The 21,327-nt window shown below is 45.1% G+C and overlaps 1 protein-coding gene across 1 annotated transcript in view; it reads left to right on the top strand.

Annotated features, from left to right (window-relative positions):
- The window catches only part of dnah12 (dynein, axonemal, heavy chain 12), a 39,124-nt gene that overhangs the window by 13,271 nt on the left and 4,526 nt on the right, over positions 1–21,327 (top strand). The window contains exons 29-71 of the mRNA XM_024383484.2: positions 38–283; positions 938–1,057; positions 1,166–1,275; positions 5,280–5,463; positions 5,641–5,781; positions 5,895–5,978; positions 6,093–6,281; positions 6,459–6,578; positions 6,678–6,866; positions 6,957–7,108; positions 7,248–7,386; positions 9,516–9,682; positions 9,794–10,049; positions 10,242–10,544; positions 10,632–10,810; positions 10,920–11,112; positions 11,280–11,441; positions 11,633–11,827; positions 11,951–12,084; positions 12,276–12,438; positions 12,655–12,912; positions 14,019–14,150; positions 14,239–14,328; positions 14,433–14,815; positions 14,934–15,081; positions 15,166–15,526; positions 15,633–15,825; positions 16,049–16,241; positions 16,334–16,506; positions 16,634–16,774; positions 16,951–17,109; positions 17,235–17,379; positions 17,559–17,709; positions 17,811–18,064; positions 18,158–18,298; positions 18,493–18,630; positions 18,788–19,021; positions 19,240–19,428; positions 19,964–20,067; positions 20,194–20,398; positions 20,516–20,653; positions 20,792–20,883; positions 20,967–21,034. Of these exons, the coding sequence (XP_024239252.1) occupies positions 38–283; positions 938–1,057; positions 1,166–1,275; positions 5,280–5,463; positions 5,641–5,781; positions 5,895–5,978; positions 6,093–6,281; positions 6,459–6,578; positions 6,678–6,866; positions 6,957–7,108; positions 7,248–7,386; positions 9,516–9,682; positions 9,794–10,049; positions 10,242–10,544; positions 10,632–10,810; positions 10,920–11,112; positions 11,280–11,441; positions 11,633–11,827; positions 11,951–12,084; positions 12,276–12,438; positions 12,655–12,912; positions 14,019–14,150; positions 14,239–14,328; positions 14,433–14,815; positions 14,934–15,081; positions 15,166–15,526; positions 15,633–15,825; positions 16,049–16,241; positions 16,334–16,506; positions 16,634–16,774; positions 16,951–17,109; positions 17,235–17,379; positions 17,559–17,709; positions 17,811–18,064; positions 18,158–18,298; positions 18,493–18,630; positions 18,788–19,021; positions 19,240–19,428; positions 19,964–20,067; positions 20,194–20,398; positions 20,516–20,653; positions 20,792–20,883; positions 20,967–21,034 (7,516 nt within the window). The remainder of the gene's footprint in view (positions 1–37; positions 284–937; positions 1,058–1,165; positions 1,276–5,279; positions 5,464–5,640; positions 5,782–5,894; positions 5,979–6,092; positions 6,282–6,458; positions 6,579–6,677; positions 6,867–6,956; positions 7,109–7,247; positions 7,387–9,515; positions 9,683–9,793; positions 10,050–10,241; positions 10,545–10,631; positions 10,811–10,919; positions 11,113–11,279; positions 11,442–11,632; positions 11,828–11,950; positions 12,085–12,275; positions 12,439–12,654; positions 12,913–14,018; positions 14,151–14,238; positions 14,329–14,432; positions 14,816–14,933; positions 15,082–15,165; positions 15,527–15,632; positions 15,826–16,048; positions 16,242–16,333; positions 16,507–16,633; positions 16,775–16,950; positions 17,110–17,234; positions 17,380–17,558; positions 17,710–17,810; positions 18,065–18,157; positions 18,299–18,492; positions 18,631–18,787; positions 19,022–19,239; positions 19,429–19,963; positions 20,068–20,193; positions 20,399–20,515; positions 20,654–20,791; positions 20,884–20,966; positions 21,035–21,327) is intronic.

Genomic DNA, 21,327 nt, shown 5'->3' with positions numbered 1-21,327 from the left:
GATTCAACAGTACTTCACCCCTATTCATCCACAACAGGTGTTGTTCAGAACTGTGGCCATGATGGTGCCTAACTACGCCCTGATAGCAGAGATCTCCCTGTACTCCTATGGCTTCCTGAACGCCAAGCCCCTGTCAGTAAAGATTGTGATGACCTACAGACTCTGCTCAGAGCAGCTTTCCTCCCAGTTCCACTACGACTACGGCATGAGGGCCGTCAAAGCTGTACTGGTGGCCGCAGGGAACCTCAAACTCAAGTTCCCAGACGAGAATGAGGACATACTGGTGTGTCTACAAAAGTTGGCTTACATTGATATGTTATTATGTATAAATGGTATATATATATATATTTATAAACTGGGTGGTTGGAGCCCTGAATGCTGATTGGCTGACAGCCGTGGTTTAACAGACTGTATACCACGGGTATGACAAACATTTATTTTTACTGCTCTAATTACATTGCTAACCAGTTTATAATAGCAATAAGGCACCTCGGGGGTTTGTGGTATATGGCCTATATACTACGGCTAAGGGCTGTGTCCAGGCACTCCGCAATGCTTCGTGCCTAAGAACAGCCCTTAGCCGTGGTATATTGGCCATATACAACACCCTCTCGTGCCTTATTGCTTAAATATATATATATTTTAACGGAGTAGATCAGCTTTAATATTGCAGATAGATTGTAGATTCCATCAATGTAATTGTCTGCATCACTTCCAATCCCCCATATATTATTTTGGCAAATATATTTATATATATATATACATACATACACATACCCACATATATATAAACATACACATACATATGCATACATAAACATACACATATATATATATATATATATATATATATATATATACATGGTATAGTTAAAAAATAAGGGCTATGTAAGGGTAGTCGCTTACGTTGAATGTTCTATGTTTTCGGCACTACCAGCTCCTGAGGTCCATCAAGGATGTGAATGAGCCCAAGTTTCTCTCTCATGACATCCCCCTTTTCAATGGAATCACCAGTGACCTGTTCCCCGGGATCTCTCTCCCTGTGGCAGACTATCAGGTTGGAATTTTCCTTGCTTGTTTTTATGTACTCTGTGTTGATAGAAGATGTTGATACTGTATGTGCATTGCATATTTAAATGTCTGCCATCTGTCATGTGTTTCCCAGCTGTTTCTGGCTTGTGCTGAGGAGTGCTGTAAGAACCACAATGTTCAGCCAGCTGAGGTCTTCAAGGAGAAGATCATACAGACCTATGAGATGATGATAGTCCGTCATGGGTACACTTTTTCAAGCAGCATCTTTTTATTTATTTTCTTTCTGAACTGAAACTGAATCTAAGTTGCATCTCATAGGTATTTGTATTTATTATGGATCCCCATTAGCTGCTGCCAAGGCAGCATGTGTTATCATGTGTGTGTCTTTGCCTATGTGTTGTTTTACAGTCCCCGCTATTCCATAAGGTGTTTTTATCTCTTTTTTAAAATCTAATTTTACTGCTTGCATGAGTTACATGATGTGGAATAGAGTTCCATGTAGTCATGGCTCTATGTCTGTTCTGGACTTGGAGACTGTGAAGAGACCTCTGGTGACATGTCTTGTGGGGTATGTATGGGTGTCTGAGCTGTGTGCCAGTAGTTCAAACAGACAGCTCTGTTCATTTAACATGTCAATGCCTCTCACAAATATAAGTAGTGATGAAGTCAATATCTCCTCAACTTTGAGCCAGGAAAGATTAACATGCATATTATTAATGTTAGCTCTCTGCGACAAAACTAGGGCTTGTAAGACCTGCTTTGTTGATAGTGTTGTTAAGAAGACAGAGCAGCGCTTTATTGTGGACAGACTTCTCCCCATTTTAGCTACTGTCAAAACAATATGTTTTGTCCATGACGGTTTACAATCCAGGGTTAGTCCAAGCTGTTTAGTCACCTCAACTTGCTCGATTGCCACATTATTCATTAGAAGATTTTGTTGAGGTTTAGGGTTTAGTGAATGATTTGTCCCAAATACAATGCATTTCGTTTTTGAAATATTTAGGACTAACTTATTCCTTGCCACCCATTCTGAAACTAACTGCAGCTCATTGTTATGTGTTGCAGTCATTTCAGTCGCTATAGTAACTGACATGTATAGTGTTGAGTCATCCACATACATAGACACTGGCTTTACTCACGCCAATGGCATGTCGTTAGTAAAGATTTTAAAAAGTAAGGGCCTTGAAAGCTGTCCTGGGGAATTCCTGATTCTACCTGGATTATGTTGGAGAGGCTTCCATTAAAGAAACCCTCTGTGTTCTGTTAAGAACAAATTCTTATTTTCAATGACGGCCTAGGAACAGTGTCAGGGGCAGAACGTCAGATTTGTACCTTGTCAGCTCAGGGGTTTGAACTTGCAACCTTCCGGTTACTAGTCAAACGCTCTAACCACTAGGCTACCCTGCCGTCTTTATAAGCATGCTGAAATTCTGTTGTCAATTTGTTTACTGTAAAATAGCATTGTTTCTGGTCAAAAAAATGTTTTACAAAAGTTTATTAAGGGCTTTACTCTTCTTAGGTAGTGGAATAACTTTTGCTTCCCTCCAGACACACACTTTCTAGTAGGCTTAAATTGAAGATATGGCAATATCGTCTGCTATTATACTCAGTAAGTTGTCAGACCCTGGTGGCTTGTCATTTTTCAGCTCTTCCACCCTCACGTTATGTAATTCTACATCATAATGCTTGTCTTTCATAATGTGGTCAGATATACTTTTTATTTTTATTTAACCTTATTTAACTAGGCAAGTCAGTTAAGAACAAATTCTTATTTACAATGGCGGCCTAACCCGGCCAAACCCCTATCCTGGACGACACTGGGACAATTGTGTGCCGCCCTATGGGACTCCCAATCACGGCTGGTTTTGATACAGCCTGGAATCGAACCAGGGTCTGTAGTGATGCCTCTAGCACTGAGATGCATTGCCTTAGACCGCTGCGCCACTCGGGATGTGCAGTGTCAGCGTTTGTTGCTGGCATGCCTACGTTTGATCATCTTGCCAATGAAAAAAATCATTAAAGCAGTTGGCAATATCAGTGGGTTTTGTGATGAATGAGCCATCTGATTCAATGTTTCAATTAATTTAAGGTGCTCTAAAGCTATAATACTTTGTCATTTATCTTTGTTTCATAGTGTTGTTTCTTCTTTTTTTTCAGTATAGTCACATTTTTCAGTATAGTCACATTTTTCAGTATAGTCACATGCCATTTTGCTATTCCTTTTGTCTCATCCCTCTCAACCATACAATTTTTCAATTCCTCATCAATCCACAGGGAATTAACCATTTTTACAGTGATTTTCTGAATGAGTGCATACTTATTAGTAACTGGGAGAAGCAATTTCATAAATGTGTCTGGTTGCTCCCCATTACATCCCACGGAAAATATTATTTACATCAACAACATAGGAATCACTGCAAAACTTATTGTGTAACCTCTTATCCACTATATTAGGCCCAGCCTTTGGAACTTTTGTTTCCCTAGATATGGCTACTATATTGTGATCACTACATCCTATAGATTTGGATACTGCTTTAAAGCAAGTTTCTGCAGCATTAGTAAAGATGTGATCAATACATGTTGATGATTTCATTCCTGTGCTGTTTGTAACTACCCTGGTAGGTTGACTGATAACCTGAACCAGGTTGCAGGCACTGGTTACAGTTTAAAGCTTTCTCTTGAGTGGGCAGCTTGATGAAACCCAGTCAATATTTAAATCCCCCGGAAAATATACCTCTCTGTTGATATCACATACATTATCAAGCATTTCACACGTTATCCAGATACTGGCTGTTAGCACTTGGTGGTCTATAGCAGCATCCCACAAGAATGGGCTTTAGGTGTGGCAGATGAAACTGTAGCCATATTACATCAACAGTTTTTAACATGAGATCCTATCTAAGCTTTACAGGAATGCGGTTCTGAATATAAACAGCCACACTTCTACCTTTGGTATTTCTGTATTTTCTGTAGATCTTATAACCATGTATGGCTACCACTATCAAATGTATTATCTAAGTGAGTTTCAGAGATTGTCTGAATATAAATGCAATCGGTTACTAGCAAATGATTGATTTCATGAACCTTGTTTCTTAAGCTACATATGTTAATGTGGGCTATTTTTAGCACTTTTCTGTAATACTTTATTGTTTTATTGCTTTACTGGGAAGCTTAGCAGAGGTTGACATGCTCAGGTTATTTATCTTAGTACAGGGTGAGCTGCACACAGTGGACTTCCTCCTAGGGCACACCGCCTCAGTGCTAACAGTATCACTGGTTCATAGGCACATGATTACTGCATACACTATCTGTGTGATCAGCAGAGGCATTCAGGGCAGTTAGAGGGACATAAATTAGGTTACTTACAGTATGTCTACCAACGCCCCTTGTATAATGTACATTTGCTGAAGCATTATGACAACTCTGCGTCACAATGGTAGGGATTAACCTTTTGTGACTAGGGGGCAGTATTTTCATTTTTTGAAAAATAACGTTCCCGTAGTAAACGGGATATTTTGTCAGGACAAGCGTCACAATGGTAGGGATTAACTGAGCTGGGCTTGCGTCATTGAGAAGTCATTGTCTCAACGCAAAATTATAATGCTGTGAAAGGATCCAAATGATTTGGGTGGATCCCATCGTCCTTATAAAACAAGCTTTGTTTCCAGAAGGTATCAAAATTGTCAATAATTGTTACACCCACAGAGCTACGATAGTCTCGTAGCCAGTTATGGAGGGATACAAGTCTGCTGAACTGTTCAATGCCACGATTTAGGAAGGGCAGGGGGCCAGATATTATGGGGTGTTTGTTGGTGTCAAGTAGTGACATCCTCCTGATTCACGATTTAGGAAGGGCAGGGGGCCAGATATTATGGGGTGTTTGTTGGTGTCAAGTAGTGACATCCTCCTGATTCACGATTTAGGAAGGGCAGGGGGCCAGATATTATGGGGTGTTTGTTGGTGTCAAGTAGTGACATCCTCCTGATTCACTGTCATTTTAAAGAACTGACACGGCTTCACCGGTACCTACATGTTCATATCAAATCCCATTTTATTTGTTGCATGCTTCGTAAGCAGAAGGTGTAGACTAACAGTGAAATGCTTACTTACGGGTCCTTTTCCAACAGTGCAGAGTTTAAGATATATAAATAATACATGTTAAATGATAGATGATGATAGAAGATAATGTTAAGTGGAATATTGTTTTGAATAATTTTTTGCACTGCCCCTACTGGTGTGTATTTCAGATTTATGCTGGTAGGAGAGCCATTTGCTGGTAAGACCAAAGTCCTCCACGTCCTGGCCGACACCCTGACCCTGATGAACGACAGGGGTTACAATGAGGAGGAGAGGGTCCTCTACCGTACGGTCAACCCTAAGGCCATCACCATGGGACAGCTTTTTGGAGAGTTTGACCCAGTCTCCCACGAGGTGGGGCTCAACCCTGGAATATTCACATTCCTCTCACATCATTGCAATCATATATTCAGACTATCTTTCAATATCAATAGTGTTATTTTTTATTTCTTTACACCAATGGTTTTGCTGTTTTGGATTGTGTCTTACGTTGTGTTTGAGTTTTTCCCTGTCTCTGTTGGTGTTGCTCAGTGGGCAGATGGGATTGTGGCCAACACGTTTCGTGAGTTTGCGTCGTCGGAGACCCCGGACCGTAAGTGGGTGGTGTTCGACGGGCCTATAGACACACTGTGGATTGAGAGCATGAACACTGTGCTCGACGACAACAAGAAGGCAAGAACATAAGTCCACAACAAATATAATCCAATATAATGACTTAATGACATACCAGGAGGATGCGTAAAACAACTGTAACTACTTGCTGTATGCTTCCTTCTCTCCCACAGCTGTGCTTGATGAGTGGAGAGATCATCCAGATGTCCAATCAGATGAGTCTAATCTTTGAAGCCATGGACCTGTCTCAGGCCTCTGTAAGTCAACAAGCCATCAACTCACTTGCAGGTACAGGTAGACTTCTTCTTTTGTCCCAACAACAGTATCTTTCACGAATCGGTAATCTGTATATCTATCTCTCCCCTCCCCAGCCGGCGACAGTGAGTAGGTGTGGTATGATCTACATGGAGCCCTCTCAGCTGGGCTGGGAACCCCTGGTGACCTCCTGGATCAACACCCTGCCAGAGCCCCTGCAGGCTCCAGACAACACAGGCCTGCTCATGGAGCTCTTCCACTGGCTCCTGCCCCCCTCCCTCAGGATGCTACGCAAACAATGCAGGGTGGGTGGGAACCACAAGCTTTAAGTCCAGAAGCATCAATTGGAGTTTGATCCTGTATATCGGCTATTGCCCTGCACCATAGTATATATATATATATACATATATACATATATACATATATATATATATATAGTTTACAAGCTCTATAACATGTCTGATTACTTTCATATGTTCTAGGAGGTTGTCCCCACCAGCAACAGCAACACAGTGGTGTCCCTGACTCGGCTCTTTGAAATGCTGCTCACCCAACCTTTGAAGGAGGACACAGGGAACAAAAACATACGGACTTGGGTCATGGTAAGAGATTTAACAGAGTACTGCTGTGCGTGGCTATACTGAATTTAAATAACAGAAATCAACATACTCAGCTCAACTCCATCTCTCTTTCTGTGGCAGGCAGCCTTTGCCTTCTCCCTGGTGTGGTCGGTGGGGGGCAGCTGTGATACGGACAGCAGGAAGAGGTTTGATGAGTACCTCAGAGACATCATCTTAGGGAAGGCAGACAACCACCCCATCCCCGCTTCCGTGTCAAAATGGGAATGTCCCCACGATGAGAAGGGTCTGGTCTATGACTATTACTACGAGGTCTGTAACATTCCACTGGTCAATAAGGCTTCTGCAGTGTAAAACAGTATTTTTCAGTTTCTATGAAAATATATATATTTGTTTTCACAGTTTAAAGGGAAAGGTCGCTGGGTGCACTGGACTGACTCGATCAAGAACATCAATCTGGGGGACAAGAACACCAAAGTGCAGGATATCATCGTCCCCACCATAGACACGGTCCGATACACCTACCTCATGGACCTCTGCATCGACTATGGAGTGTAAGCATGCGTCAACACACCCAGACTAATGGGGATATAATTTGTGTTTACGCACTTGCATTGTGGTCAAACATCATAATATTCAGTTGATGCGTTCTATTTTAAAACAGCCACTGATCATATGTCTGTCTCTATGAAGGCCGTTGCTGTTTGTGGGGCCCACTGGGACAGGGAAGTCTGTGTACGTGAAGGAGAAACTCATGAACAACCTGGACAAGGACCGCTACCTGCCTTTCTTCATCAACTTCTCAGCACGCACCAGCGCTAACCAGAGCCAGGTGAACAATGAAGAGCTACAGATGCGCTATCTTAATTTGACCCTGTTTCTCGCAGCAGGAAAAAAATCCTGCAGCAACAGGCAATGTGAATGATTATGTAATTAATGGAGTTTATTTTTTTTGTAGGGTTTGATACATTTTTTGTTAGGGCAAATCAAGTCTGACATGTTTTGAAGTGGAAATTACAAATTTTAAAAGCCTTTTTGAACATTGAATAAACTACAATTTGCATTTCCTGCTATGCAGGAACATTGTCTGTGACAACAGAGTGATCAAATTAAGATAGCAGATAAGATAGCAGATCTGTATGAAACATGATCTCTTTCATACAGTATGTTCATCACGTCTGATCACTGGATACTCAATTCATTTCACAGAAAAGCAAAAAAAAATAGTCCATTAAAATAACATCAAATTGATCAGAAATACAGTGTAGACATTGTTAATGTTGTAAATGACTATTGTAGCTGGAAACGGCTGATTTTTAATGGAATATCTACATAGACATACAGAGGCCCATTATCAGCAACCATCATTCCTGTGTTCCAATGGCACGTTGTGTTAACTAATCCAAGTTTATCATTTATCATAAAAGGCTAATTGATCATTAGAAAACCCTTTTGCAATTATGTTAGCACAGCTGAAAACTGTTGTCATAATTAAAGATGCAATAAAACTGGCCTTCTTGAGAATAGCTGAGTATCTGGAGCATCAGCATTTGTGGGTTCGATTACAGGCTCAAAATGGCAAGAAACAAAGAACTTTCTTCTGAAACTCGTCAGTCTATTCTTGTTCTGAGAAATGAAGGCTATTCCATGCAAGAAATGGCCAAGAAACTGAAGATCTCATACAACGCTGTGTACTACTCCCTTCACAGAACAGCGCAAAACTGACTCTAACCAGAATAGAAAGAGGAGTGGGAGGCCCCGGTGCACAACTGAGCAAGAGGACAAGCACATTAGAGTGTCTAGTTTGACAAACAGACGCCTCACGAGTCCTCAACTGGCAGCTTCATTAAATAGTACCCGCAAATCACCAGTATCAACGTCAACAGTGAAGAGGTGACTCCGGGATGCTGGCCTTCTTTAGACTGGTGGAAATGTGTCCTTTGGTCTGGAGTCCAAATTGGAGATTTTTGGTTCTAACCACTGTGTCTTTGTGAGACGCGGTGTGGGTGAACGGATGTTTTTTCCACCGTAAAGCATGGAGGTGCTTTGCTGGTGATACTGTCTGTGATGTATTTAGAATTCAAGGCACACTTAACCAGCATGGCTACCACAGCATTCTGCATTCTAAAACTTTTGACCGGTAGTGTGTGAATATACAGTGCCAGTCAAAGGTTTGGACACACCTACTCATTCAAGTTTTTATCTTTATTTTTACTATTTTCTACTTTGTAGAATAATGGTGAAGACATTACAACTATGAAATAACACTTATGGAATCATGTAGTAACAAAAAAAAGTGTTAAACAAATGATTTTTTTTTTAAATATTTGAGATTCTTCAAATAGCCACCCTTTACCTTGATGATAGCTTTGTACACTCGCAGAAAGTACCACACTTTTTGTGTATAGGGACCCCAAATTATTGGGACAAATTATGTGTAATAAAACACTTGTGTATAAAAGTAGTAAAAGTTAAGTATTTAGCCCTACATTAATGTGGATGCTATCCTGATTACAGATCATCCTGAATGAATAGTGAATAATGATAAGTGAACTTTACAGGCGCACATATCATACCCCCAGGACATGCTAACCTCTCACCATTACAATAATGGGAAGTTAGCATTTTGGAGGGGGTATGATATTTGTGCATCTAACTTTATCACTCATTATTATTCACAATTTATTCAAGATTATCTGTAATCATGGTCGCATCCACATTAATGTAGAAGCATTTACAAACATATTCTTCTTGTATTTACAGTAAAAGTGACTCCAAAATAACACAATACATTATTTAACATTCATTTCTACTGGACAAAAAATGATCTGAACCACAACCAAAACAAACAGCAAATGCATCCAACAAATTTGTAGAGTCACAAGCTTGATCTAGTCACTGTGTGCTGTGAATACTTTTGGAGCTCACTGTTTATACAGTATATTCTTCCACTGTTTGTAGAACATCATCATGTCCAGGCTGGACAAGAGGAGGAAGGGGGTTTTTGGCCCCCCCATGGGGAAGAAGTGTGTCATATTTGTGGATGACATGAACATGCCTGCCCTGGAGCAGTTTGGGGCACAGCCTCCCGTGGAACTCCTACGCCAATACTTTGACCATGGCAACTGGTTAGAGACTACTACATTACAATGCCATCATATCTTGCTTTAGGCTATAATGATCAGTGACATACCTGGAACTTATCATGTCTCTAAAGTTTACTTTCACTGTCTTCCCAGGTATGACCTGAAGGACACCACTAAGATAACCCTGGTGGACCTGCAGCTGATCTCAGCTATGGGGCCTCCTGGTGGCGGGAGGAACGCGGTGACGCCTCGCTTCCTGCGGCACTTCAACATCACCAGCATCAACGCCTTCAGTGACGACACCATGGTGCGCATCTTCTCCAACGTTGTGGCCTTCTACCTCCGCAACAACGAGTTCCCCCCAGACTACTTCACCGTGGGCAACCAGATAGTGGCCGCCACTATGGAGGTGAGAAGGTTCAGGAGATTACATTGGTAGTTATTTTATTTCCACAAGCATAAAACCCACTAGATTTAATCATATACAAGAGTAAAAAGTTGTGATTGTTGCTCTTCACACTTCATTCAGACTCTTTTTAAACCATGTAAAATCAAGTTATTTCACTTTCTGTTTGTCTTCTTCGCCCACATCTCTCAAAAGGTCTACAAGAAGGCCATGGACAACCTGCTCCCCACACCAGCCAAGTCCCACTACACGTTCAACCTGCGCGATTTTAGCCGCGTGGTGCAGGGTTGCCTTCTCCTCAAGAAGGAGTCCCTGGAGAACAAACGCACCATGATCCGCCTCTTTGTCCACGAGGTGTTCCGCGTCTACTACGACCGTCTGGTGGATGACCAGGACCGTGCCTGGCTCTACCACCTAATGAACGACATCGTCAGGGACCACTTCAAGGAGAACTTTGAGCAGGTGTTTGACCACCTGAAGGCTCCAAGCAACAAGGCAGTAAGTACAGAAGATGTTGTTTTTGATGGTGGTTTGTTTACTGTTGTTTAGTTGTGGTGATGAGGTTCCTGTGTTCCCTGTCACTAGCCGCGTGAGGAGGACATGTGTAACCTGCTGTTTGGGGACTACATGAACCCTGACCTGGAGGACAATGATCGTCTGTACGCTGAGGTGCCCTCCATGGAGAGCTTCGGCCAGGTGGTGGAGCTCTGTCTGGATGAGTACAACCAGACACACAAGAACCGCATGAACCTTGTCATCTTTCGGTAAAGGCCTTTAACGTCAGGGTTTGGGTTTTTATAAGCACAGCATGAGAGGTTAGCTACACTCACTGGAAAACTGAGTATGACTCTGTTTTTGTCCATTTGCGTTCAGCTACGTGCTGGAGCACCTGTCTCGTATCAGCCGTGTGCTGAAGCAGCCAGGGGGCAATGCCCTGCTGGTGGGGGTGGGGGGCAGCGGGCGCCAATCCATCACCCGCCTTGCCACCTCCATGGCCAAGATGACCCTGTTCCAGCCAGAGATCTCCAAGAGCTACGGCCTGAACGAGTGGAGGGACGACCTCAAGGTGAGACTTTAGACTATTAACATAGAGATTATTCCAGGCCAGGTTGGACTGGAATGGCAACAGTATACAGATAGTTGAAGAGTTGTCACTAGAGGACTTGGGCTGGTATATTTGTTGTGTGTGTTCCATATAATTTTTCTGATTGTTTGCTTTTTCCTGTGCTGCAGCTCCTGCTGAAAAGTGCAGGGGTGAAGGGTCAGAAGACGGTATTCCTGCTAACTGACTCTCAGATCAAGGAGGAGGCCTTCCTGGAGGATGTGGACAGTGTCCTGAACACAGGAGAGGTGCCCAACCTGTTCGCCACGGACGAGAAGGCAGAAATCATGGAGGTAGGTTTTCATAGACCAGTCAGATGGATAATAGGCTTTGGCTTATTAGAGTTAGGCTATGGTTGAGGTTGGAGTTGCTGGGGTTACTGCCCTTTTTTCATCACATTATCTAAGCAGAAGCATTCACAGTGAGTGTTGTGAATGAGAGGAATAATCATTGCAACCTCTGCCTGCTCCCTCTCTCTCCCCAGGCAGTGCGGCCTATAGCCCAGGCTGGCAATAAGAGTGTGGAGTTCAGCCCCCTGGCCCTGTTTGCCTACTTTGTGTCGCGCTGCAGGGAAAACTTGCACATCATAGTGGCCTTCAGTCCTATAGGAGAGGCCTTCCGCAACCGACTACGCCAGTTCCCTTCCCTCATCAACTGCTGCACCATCGACTGGTTCCAGGTACAGAGGCAGTACAAACCCTATTGAATCTGATGGCTTACACTGTATACTAACCATGAAGTAATAGCAACAATCTTTTGCTTATCAACTTCCCTCACCTCCTCTCGGAACTGCATCTCCCAGCCCTGGCCAGAGGAGGCGCTGGAGCGCGTGGCCAACAAGTTCCTGGAGTCGTTGGAGATGAGTGAGCATGAGAGACAGGAGGTCATGCCCATCTGCAAGACCTTCCACACTTCTGCCATCCAGCTCTCTCACAAGTACATACAACTCTTCCTTTCCATCTAATTTAACACAGATATCAGATATTCTCTTCTCATGCTACAGAAGTTATTGATGACAAAAGAAACACAGCAATTCCATTTGAATGACTTTATCAAAACAGAGTAAAATCAAGGACAGATTTATTACATATTTATCGCACGATAGCTGAGGATGTTGTTGTTCCCAGGTTCCTTTCGGAGCTGGGTCGCCATAACTACGTGACACCCACCTCCTACCTGGAGTTGATCGCTGCGTTCCGTCAGCTGCTCACCCAGAAGAGAGACATGGTCATGAAGGCCAAGAAGAGGTACACCAACGGCCTGGACAAACTGGCCTTCGCTGAGTCTCAGGTACATCAAACCGATTGTTTTTTATCTTGAATGAATGTAGGGATCTATGTGGATTGTGTGTGTCATGGTTTGTTGCCTCATTAAGTACTGTGACTTGAGACCGAAGGCAATTTGAATCAAGTGTTCTTGAACCTTTGAAGTGTCTGCGTTCACCCCTTTGTATTACACTGTGCTCAGCCTTAGCTCTGTCCCTCATGAGTATGATCTGTTGTGTAGGTGAGTGAGATGAAGAAGGAGCTGGTGGACTTGCAGCCTAAACTGGAGCAGGCCAAGATAGACAACACCAAGATGATGAAGGTGTTAGAGGTAGAGTCAGTGCAGGTGGAGGCCAAGAGTAAGGTGGTGCGTGTGGATGAGGAGGCTGCCACTCTGAAGGCCAACGAGGCCCAGGCCCTGAAGAACGAGTGTGAGAGCGACCTGGCAGAGGCCATACCTGCCCTGGAGATGGCCCTCTCAGCCCTGGACACCCTGAAGGTAGGAAAGGGGAATCAAATCAAATTTATTTATATAGCCCTTCGTACGTCAGCTGATATCTCAAAGTGCTGTACAGAAACCCAGCCTAAAACCCCAAACAGCAAGCAATGCAGGTGTAGAAGCACGGTGGCTAAAAACTCCCTAGAAAGGCCAAAACCTAGGAAGAAACCTAGAGAGGAAGCAGACTATGAGGGGTGGCCAGTCCTCTTCTGGCTGTGCCGGGTGGAGATTATAACAGAACATGGCCAAGATGTTCAAATGTTCATAAATGACCAGCATGGTCAAATAATAATAATCACAGTAGTTGTCGAGGGTGCAGCAAGTCAGCACCTCAGGAGTAAATGTTAGATCATAGCCGATCATTAAGAGTATCTCTACCACTCCTGCTGTCTCTAGAGAGTTGAAAACAGCAGGTCTGGGACAGGTAGCACGTCCGGTGAACAGGTCAGGATTCCATAGCCGTAGGCAGAACAGTTGACACTGGAGCAGCAGCACGGCCAGGTGGACTGCGGACAGCAAGGAGTCATCATGCCAGGTGGTCCTGAGGCATGGTCCTAGGGCTCAGGTCCTCCGAGAGAAAGAGAGAATTAGAGAGAGCATACTTAAATTCACACAGGACACTGGATAAGACAGGAGAAGTACTCCAGATATAACAAACTGGCCCTAGCCCCCCGACACATGAACTACTGCAGCATAAATACTGGAGGCTGAGACAGGAGGGGTCAGGAGACACTGTGGGAGACCTTGTCAGTTGCACAATTGATGGCATTCATCCGAAATGTGTCTTCTGCATTTAACCCAACCCCTCTGAATCAGAGAGGTGCGGGGGGGGGGGGCTGTGTTAATCGACATCAGCTTCATCGGCGTCCGGGGAGCAGTTGTTGTTGGGGGTCAAGTACCTTGCTCAAGGGCAGTACGGCAGATTTTTTCCACCTTGCCTGCTCAGGATTCAAACCTGTGACCTTTCAGTTACTGGTCCAACGCTCTTGGGATTCTGATCAAGCAGAGATCAGCCGGCCCTGCACAGTCTTACCAAAGGGGATTGAAAGACTTGCACAAAGCAAACAGACAAGGTATGATCTTATCTGATCTCTCTTCCCTCTCAGCCCTCTGACGTGACCATCGTGAAGTCAATGAAGAGCCCTCCGTCGGGGGTAAAGCTGGTGATGGCGGCTGTGTGTGTGATGAAGGAGCTGAAACCTGATAAAATTGTTGATCCTGCTGGGACTGGACAGAAGGTCAGGAACTGCTCTACCTATTTTTTAATTTATTAAATAAAATGTGTTTGTTTACATGTTTAATTATGTTTTCTTACCATTTGAATAGATTCTTGACTACTGGGGCCCGAGCAAAAAGCTTCTTGGAGACATGAATTTCCTACGAGACCTGAAAGAGTACGACAAGGACAACATCCCTGTGAGTCCCTGTGAAAAAACAAATGTGTTGAATTGCATTTAAACTGAAGTATCAATGTAAATCTATATACTTTTTAATTGACTCTCTTCTCTTTTCCCGGCTAGGTCCCTGTGATGCAAAAGATCCGCAGTGAGTACATGACTAATCCTGACTTTGATCCCACCAAAGTGGCCAAGGCCTCCTCAGCCGCCGAGGGCCTGTGCAAGTGGGTCACTGCCATGGAGATCTACGACAGAGTGGCCAAGGTAGTGGCCCCTAAGAAGGCCGGCCTGGCCGAGGCTCAGCTGTCTCTGGCCACCACCATGTCCCTGCTGAACCAGAAGAGAGCTGAGCTGAAGGAGGTGGAGGACCGTCTGGCCCTGCTTCAGAAGACCTTTGAGGAGAAGACTGAGGAGAAGGCCCAGCTGGAGTTCCAGGTGGACCTGTGTGCCCGCAAACTGGAGAGAGCTGAGAAACTCATCGGAGGCCTAGGAGGAGAGAAGACCAGGTGCTCTGGATGATGGAGATTATTAAATATATTGATTGTTTCAAATGGCTTGTGTAGGCCATTAGTACCTGAGGTCTTTGCTATGTGCTGAGGGACTTTGTGTGCTTTCCCTCTACAGGTGGTCCAAAGCAGCAGATGACCTTCAGAACACCTATGATAACCTGACCGGTGACGTGCTCATCTCAGCTGGCGTCATCGCCTACCTTGGAGCCTTCACTGCTGCCTTCAGACAGAACTGTGCCAAGATATGGACCAAGCTCTGCAAGGTACAGGCACATACAGCAGCACCTCAGCTCAACACCAATTAATTGTCACCAATCTTAATCTCGTTATTTATTCCTACCCTCCAGTCTAAGAACATTCCGTCATCAGATGATTTCTCCCTGAGTAAGACCCTGGGAGACCCCATAAAGATCCGGGCGTGGAACATCTCAGGCCTGCCCACCGACAGCTTCTCCATAGACAACGGGGTCATCGTCAGCAACTCCCGCCGGTGGCCCCTGATGATCGACCCCCAGGGCCAGGCCAACAAGTGGGTGAAGAACTCTGAGAAGGACAACAACCTGAGCGTGATCAAGCTAACGGACGGAGACTACATGAGAACCCTGGAGAACTGCATCCAGTTCGGGACCCCTCTGCTGCTGGAGAACGTAGGGGAGGAGCTGGACCCGTCGCTGGAGCCCCTGCTGCTCAAACAGACCTTTAAACAAGGTACGGAACAGGACGGCACGCTCTGGTGAACATCATATCATGTGCAAGGATTTATCATTACATACTGGTGTCATTTGATCACAGACTATTTGTTTGTGTCATCCAGGGGGCATGGACTGTATCCGGCTGGGGGAGAGTGTAATCGAGTACTCATGTGACTTCCGGTTCTACATCACAACTAAGCTGCGGAACCCCCACTACCTTCCAGAGCTGGCAACCAAGGTGTCTCTGCTCAACTTCATGATCACCCCTGAGGGCCTTGAGGACCAGCTGCTGGGCATTGTGGTCGCCAAGGAGAGGTGTGTTGCAACACACGCTACACTACTCGCTATGCTGTTTATTTATAGTGGATCATTTTCCAGTAATGAAGTTATAATATAAACTCTTAACCTGTCTACCAGATACAGCACAGACTGCACAAAAAGCATTGATCTGTTTATGACCAATCGTACTGTGACTGTATATGATGAAGATATAAATCTAGACGACTAACCCCTGACCTCATCATGTCTCTCTCTGCAGGCCGGAGTTGGAGGAGGAGCGGAACGCCCTGATTCTGCAGTCTGCATCCAATAAGAAGGTCCTGAAGGAGATCGAGGACAAGATCCTGGAGACACTTTCATCGTCCGAGGGGAACATCCTGGAGGATGAGAGCGCCATCCAGGTCCTCGACTCGGCCAAGATCATGTCCAACGAGATCTCCAAGAAACAGCAGGTCTGGACCACACTGGAAAAACTCAGTCAAAATGTGTTGAAAGCCAATTAGAATGAGATGGTCTAACTTCTACCCCATCTCCCAACCCACAGATTGCTGAGAAGACAGAGGTCAAGATAGCAGAGTCTAGGGAGGGCTACAGAGCCATCGCCAAGCACTCCTCCATCCTGTTCTTCAGCATTGCTGACCTGGCCAACATAGACCCCATGTACCAGTACTCCCTCAGCTGGTTTGTCAACCTCTACATCAACTCCATACAGGACAGGTGAGAAACATGCTCCTACACAGATAACAAGGGTTTAGACCTCGTAAGTCACTGGTTAATGAATATGATGTACAGTTAGAGCGAAGCTCCTTTGTGTCCTAGGTAACACATGGCATCTGTGTTTCAGTAACAAGTCCAAGATCCTGGAGAAAAGGCTGAGGTACCTCATCGACCACTTCACCTTCAACCTATACTGTAACGTGTGTCGCTCCCTGTTTGAGAAGGACAAACTGCTCTTCTCATTCCTCCTCTGCTCCAACCTCCTCCTGTAAGTCCATACCACACACTGAGGTCAAACATTTAAGATGGATTTTTGTGAAATGAGTGAAGTCGTTTATTTATTCAAATAAAATTGTCTTTAAGCATGCTATTTAAGACAAGGTGGGATAAACGTGATTGTTTGTGTCTGACAAGTGGCTGTTTTTTGGGAGGGGGGTTTCTCAGAGCGAAGAAGGAAATAGAATATGGTGACGTTATGTTCCTGCTGACTGGAGGGGTCGGTCTGCAGAACAACGTCCCGAACCCAGACCCCCACTGGCTGCAGGACAAAAGCTGGGACGAGATCTGCCGGGCCAGCCACCTGCCCAACCTCCAGGGACTCAAGTATGACATAGACAAACTGCTGAGCTTGCCTCTTTTTGTTTTGGGGGATTAGAGATTTATTCAGTGTTTTGTTTCTGCTAATACTCAAATATGGAATATGTCGTCCTTCTCTGTGATTCTCATAGGGAGAGCTTCATCAAGATCCCAGATAAATTCTTGGTAATCTATGATAGCAAAGAGCCCTATAACACCAATCTGCCTAAGCCCTGGTGTGACTGCCTCAATGACCTGCAGAAGATGATAATTTACCGCTGTCTCAGGCCAGACAAGGTTAGAGAGAGAAATGAGCCAATCCCTATTTACTTTTGCTGTCCACCTAAAGTCAATGCAAAGAGGACACTCGAAAATCAATACAGAGGTTGCTGAATGTAGGTATAGGTGTGTGTGTGCGGACATATCATATGTTTGCATGTATGCTTACTGTTGTATGCTACTCCTTATGTTTCCAGATTGTGCCGGCCATCACAAACTATGTGACTGACAAACTTGGGAAGAAGTTTGTGGAGCCACCTCCCTTTGACCTGAGTAAGAGCTACACAGACTCCAACTCCACCATCCCTCTGGTGTTTGTGCTATCTCCTGGAGCCGACCCCATGGCCAGTAAGTAGCACCCGACTGATCTCATACACAGACCTCAAACCTGCTACTGCTTTTGTTTGATACGGAAAATGACTCCGCCCCGCCCCACCCCTCTCTTCCAGGCTTGCTGAAGTTTGCCAACGACAAGAACATGGGCGGCACCAAGTTCCAATCCATCTCCCTGGGCCAGGGCCAGGGCCCCATCGCTGCCAAGATGATCCGCTTGGCCATGAAGGAGGGCACCTGGGTGTGCCTGCAGAACTGCCACTTGGCTGTCTCCTGGATGTCCACCCTGGAGAAGATCTGTGAGGACTTTAGCCCAGAGACCTGCCACCCAGACTTCCGACTGTGGCTCACCAGCTACCCCTCGCCCAAGGTAGGGTACAACACCATCCAGCCTGGTCAACCAGTATACAATAGGGTGACCGGCATCCATGATGTGGATTCATAACCCTCTTCCCTGTGTCAGTTCCCAGTGACCATCCTGCAGAATGGGGTGAAGATGACCAACGAGCCACCCACAGGTCTCAGGCTCAACCTGCTGCAGTCTTACCTGTCAGACCCCGTCTCAGACCAGGACTTCTTCAACGCCTGCACGGACAAAGAGCTGGTGAGTGGTGACATGGTTCACACACACACGGACACACACACACATAGTCCTCTGTAGCTCGGTTGGTAGACTAATGCCAGGAATGTGTTCTTGCAATGCCAGGATAGTGTTTTTGATTCCCGGGGCCACCTATACATATTATTTATTTTATTACACACACACTCTGCGCTGATTGTTCCTCTGGTTGTTTCTAGGTGTGGGAGAAGCTTCTGTATGGCGTTTGCTTCTTCCATGCTCTGGTACAGGAGAGGAAGAAGTTTGGTCCTCTGGGCTGGAACATCCCCTATGGGTTCAACGAGTCTGATCTGCGCATCAGTATCAGACAACTACAGGTAGTAATACACATCAACTCAGGGCTGGAGTATTTGAGAGAGATTGTCATTTTTAAAAGACTGTGGACTTAATGTGGTTGTTGAATATACATATATGTGATTGCAGATTGTGTGGTTCCCCTCTCTCACCCTGTTGTTTGTGTTCCTCCTCCTCCAGCTGTTTGTGAGGGAGTACGATCAGGTGCCGATGGAGGCCATCACTTACCTGACAGGGGAGTGTAACTATGGGGGCCGTGTGACTGACGATTGGGACAGGAGGCTCCTGATGACCATCCTGGCTGACTTCTACAACAAGGACATCATCGAGAACCCCCGCTACACCTTCTCCCCCAGCGGAAAGTATTACGCCCCGCCAAAGTCCAACTACGAGGACTACATCGAGTTCATACGGGTAAGCAGGAGTTAGACAGGGAAGGAATGATACAATAATACATCAGGTGTACAGCTGTGTGTTGTCAGCATAACTATCAGAATCAATACCATTCTGTCTGATAACATTACCACGTTCAAAGTGAAGAGAATTGGACCCAGAATGGAACCTTGCAGGATGCCGCATGGCTCACATTCATGCGTTCCATAATGTTTTCCATCTTGTGTTGATGTCTTCAGAACCTTCCGTTCCTCCAGCACCCGGAAGTGTTTGGGATGCATGAGAACGTGGACATCTCCAAGGACCTGCAGCAGACCAAGCAGCTGTTTGACTCCCTGCTCCTCACCCAGGGAGGAGGGGCCAAAGGAGGAGCCAGCTCCGGGGGAGACAACACCCTCTTCGACATAGCTAATGACATCCTCACCAAGGTAAAGCCAAACCAGTCCTTGTACTGCTGTAATGTACTGCCTTTTCCCCTGATATATGTCTCATCCGAATCAATGATGTTAAGTTTGTTTCAAGTTTTATTAGTCGTATGAACGGGATACGCATGGTATACATCGTCCAACCAAATGCTTATTTGCAGGTTCCTTCTTGACAATGCAACAACAATAAAAAATAATAAAATAAAAGAATACAAACATAAAGTAAATGGCTCAGTAGAATAGAATAAACATTATAGCAAACGTATAATACTGGAAGACACAATTTATAGTCCAATATGTACATATGTGTTGGTGAAGGGGAGGGGGCAGTGTATAAATTGAGCAGTATAACAAGAGTCTTGTAGCAGCAGCAGTTGTGTGTGTGTGTGTGTGTGTGTGTGTGTGTGTGTGTGTGTGTGTGTGTGTGTGTGTGTGTGTGTGGCATGAATGCACTGTATATGTGTGAGTGTATGTGTGCTAAGGTACTGAGAATCAGAGCAGGTGGTCAGTTAGGTCACTTGTTGTCTGTTTTTTGTAGCTTCCAGCGAACTTTGACATCGAGGCTGCTCTGTTGAAGTACCCTGTTCTGTATGAAGAGAGCATGAACACTGTACTGGTGCAGGAGATGGAGCGCTACAACACGTATGTCATCTCATCACACACACACCCCAAAAAATAGAACTCAGAAAAACAACTCAATTCTGATGTAGATCTTAATGTAAATGACCAAAACCCACAATAAGATCATATCACTGTCTTGTCTTCCAGGTTGGCAGTTACGATCCGTGTTAGCCTGCAGAACCTGCTGAAGGCCATCAAGGGCCTGGTGGTGATGGATGCTGAGCTAGAGGCCCTGTCAGGCAGCCTGATGGTGGGCAAGCTGCCAGAGAAGTGGGCTAAACGCTCCTACCCCAGCCTCAAACCCCTGGGCAGCTACATCACAGACTTCCTTGCCAAGCTCAAGTTCCTGCAGGTTAGTCCATTAGCCTCAGTATTGTTTTTAAATCCATCATCGGCATGTATTCCATTTTCTCATGAAGAGGAAACACTTTGGTTTTGTTTACTAATGTGTTATCTTTGCCCCCTGCAGGACTGGTATGAGAGCAACAAGCCCCATGTCTTCTGGCTGTCTGGGTTCTTCTTCACCCAGGCCTTCCTGACCGGGGCCATGCAGAACTACGCCAGGAAATACTCCATCCCCATCGACCTGCTCTGCTTCCACTTCCAGGTCACACAAACAGCTGAATTAGAAGAGACTTTGTTTTTTTGAGGCATTGTTGTAAAACAAGTTATTACTTAAAAATGCCCCTCTTCCTCTTGTTTGTCTGTTTTGATTAGCCTTTTCCTTCCCTCTCATTGGTAACAGGTTCTTCCCATCGACACCTCAAACTCCTCTCCTGAGGACGGGGTCTACATCCACGGTCTGTTTCTGGACGGCGCTCGCTGGGACAAGAATAGGTAGAAGACTCTTTCAAACAAGGCTATTCTTTAAATGATACCAGAGAGTGCAGTGAACTGAGACTGATCTCTACCACTCACAGTGGAGTCCTGGCTGAGCAGCATCCCAAGGTTCTTTTTGATACGGTCCCCATCATCTGGATCAAACCAAGTAAGTTTGTCTCTCATTCTCTATGCACTTCTCTTCCTCTTTGACTCCCCTCTGTTATTCTCTCTCTCTCTCTCTCTCTCTCTTTCTCTGACTTCCCTCTGTTATTCTCTCTCTCTCTGACTTCCCTCTGTTATTCTCTCTCTCTCTCTCTCTCTCTCTCACTCTCTCTCTCTCTCTCTCTCTCTCTCTCTCTCTGACTTCCCTCTGTTATTCTCTCTCTCTGACTTCCCTCTGTTATTCTCTCTCTCTCTCTCTCTCTCTCTCTCTCTTTCTCTGACTTCCCTCTGTTATTC

The sequence above is a fragment of the Oncorhynchus tshawytscha genome, linkage group LG22, assembly GCF_018296145.1.
Source record: "Oncorhynchus tshawytscha isolate Ot180627B linkage group LG22, Otsh_v2.0, whole genome shotgun sequence".
Lineage (NCBI taxonomy): Eukaryota > Metazoa > Chordata > Actinopteri > Salmoniformes > Salmonidae > Oncorhynchus > Oncorhynchus tshawytscha.
The sequence above is the reverse complement of the archived record's forward strand: the minus strand, read 5'-3'. Positions and strand labels throughout refer to the sequence as shown.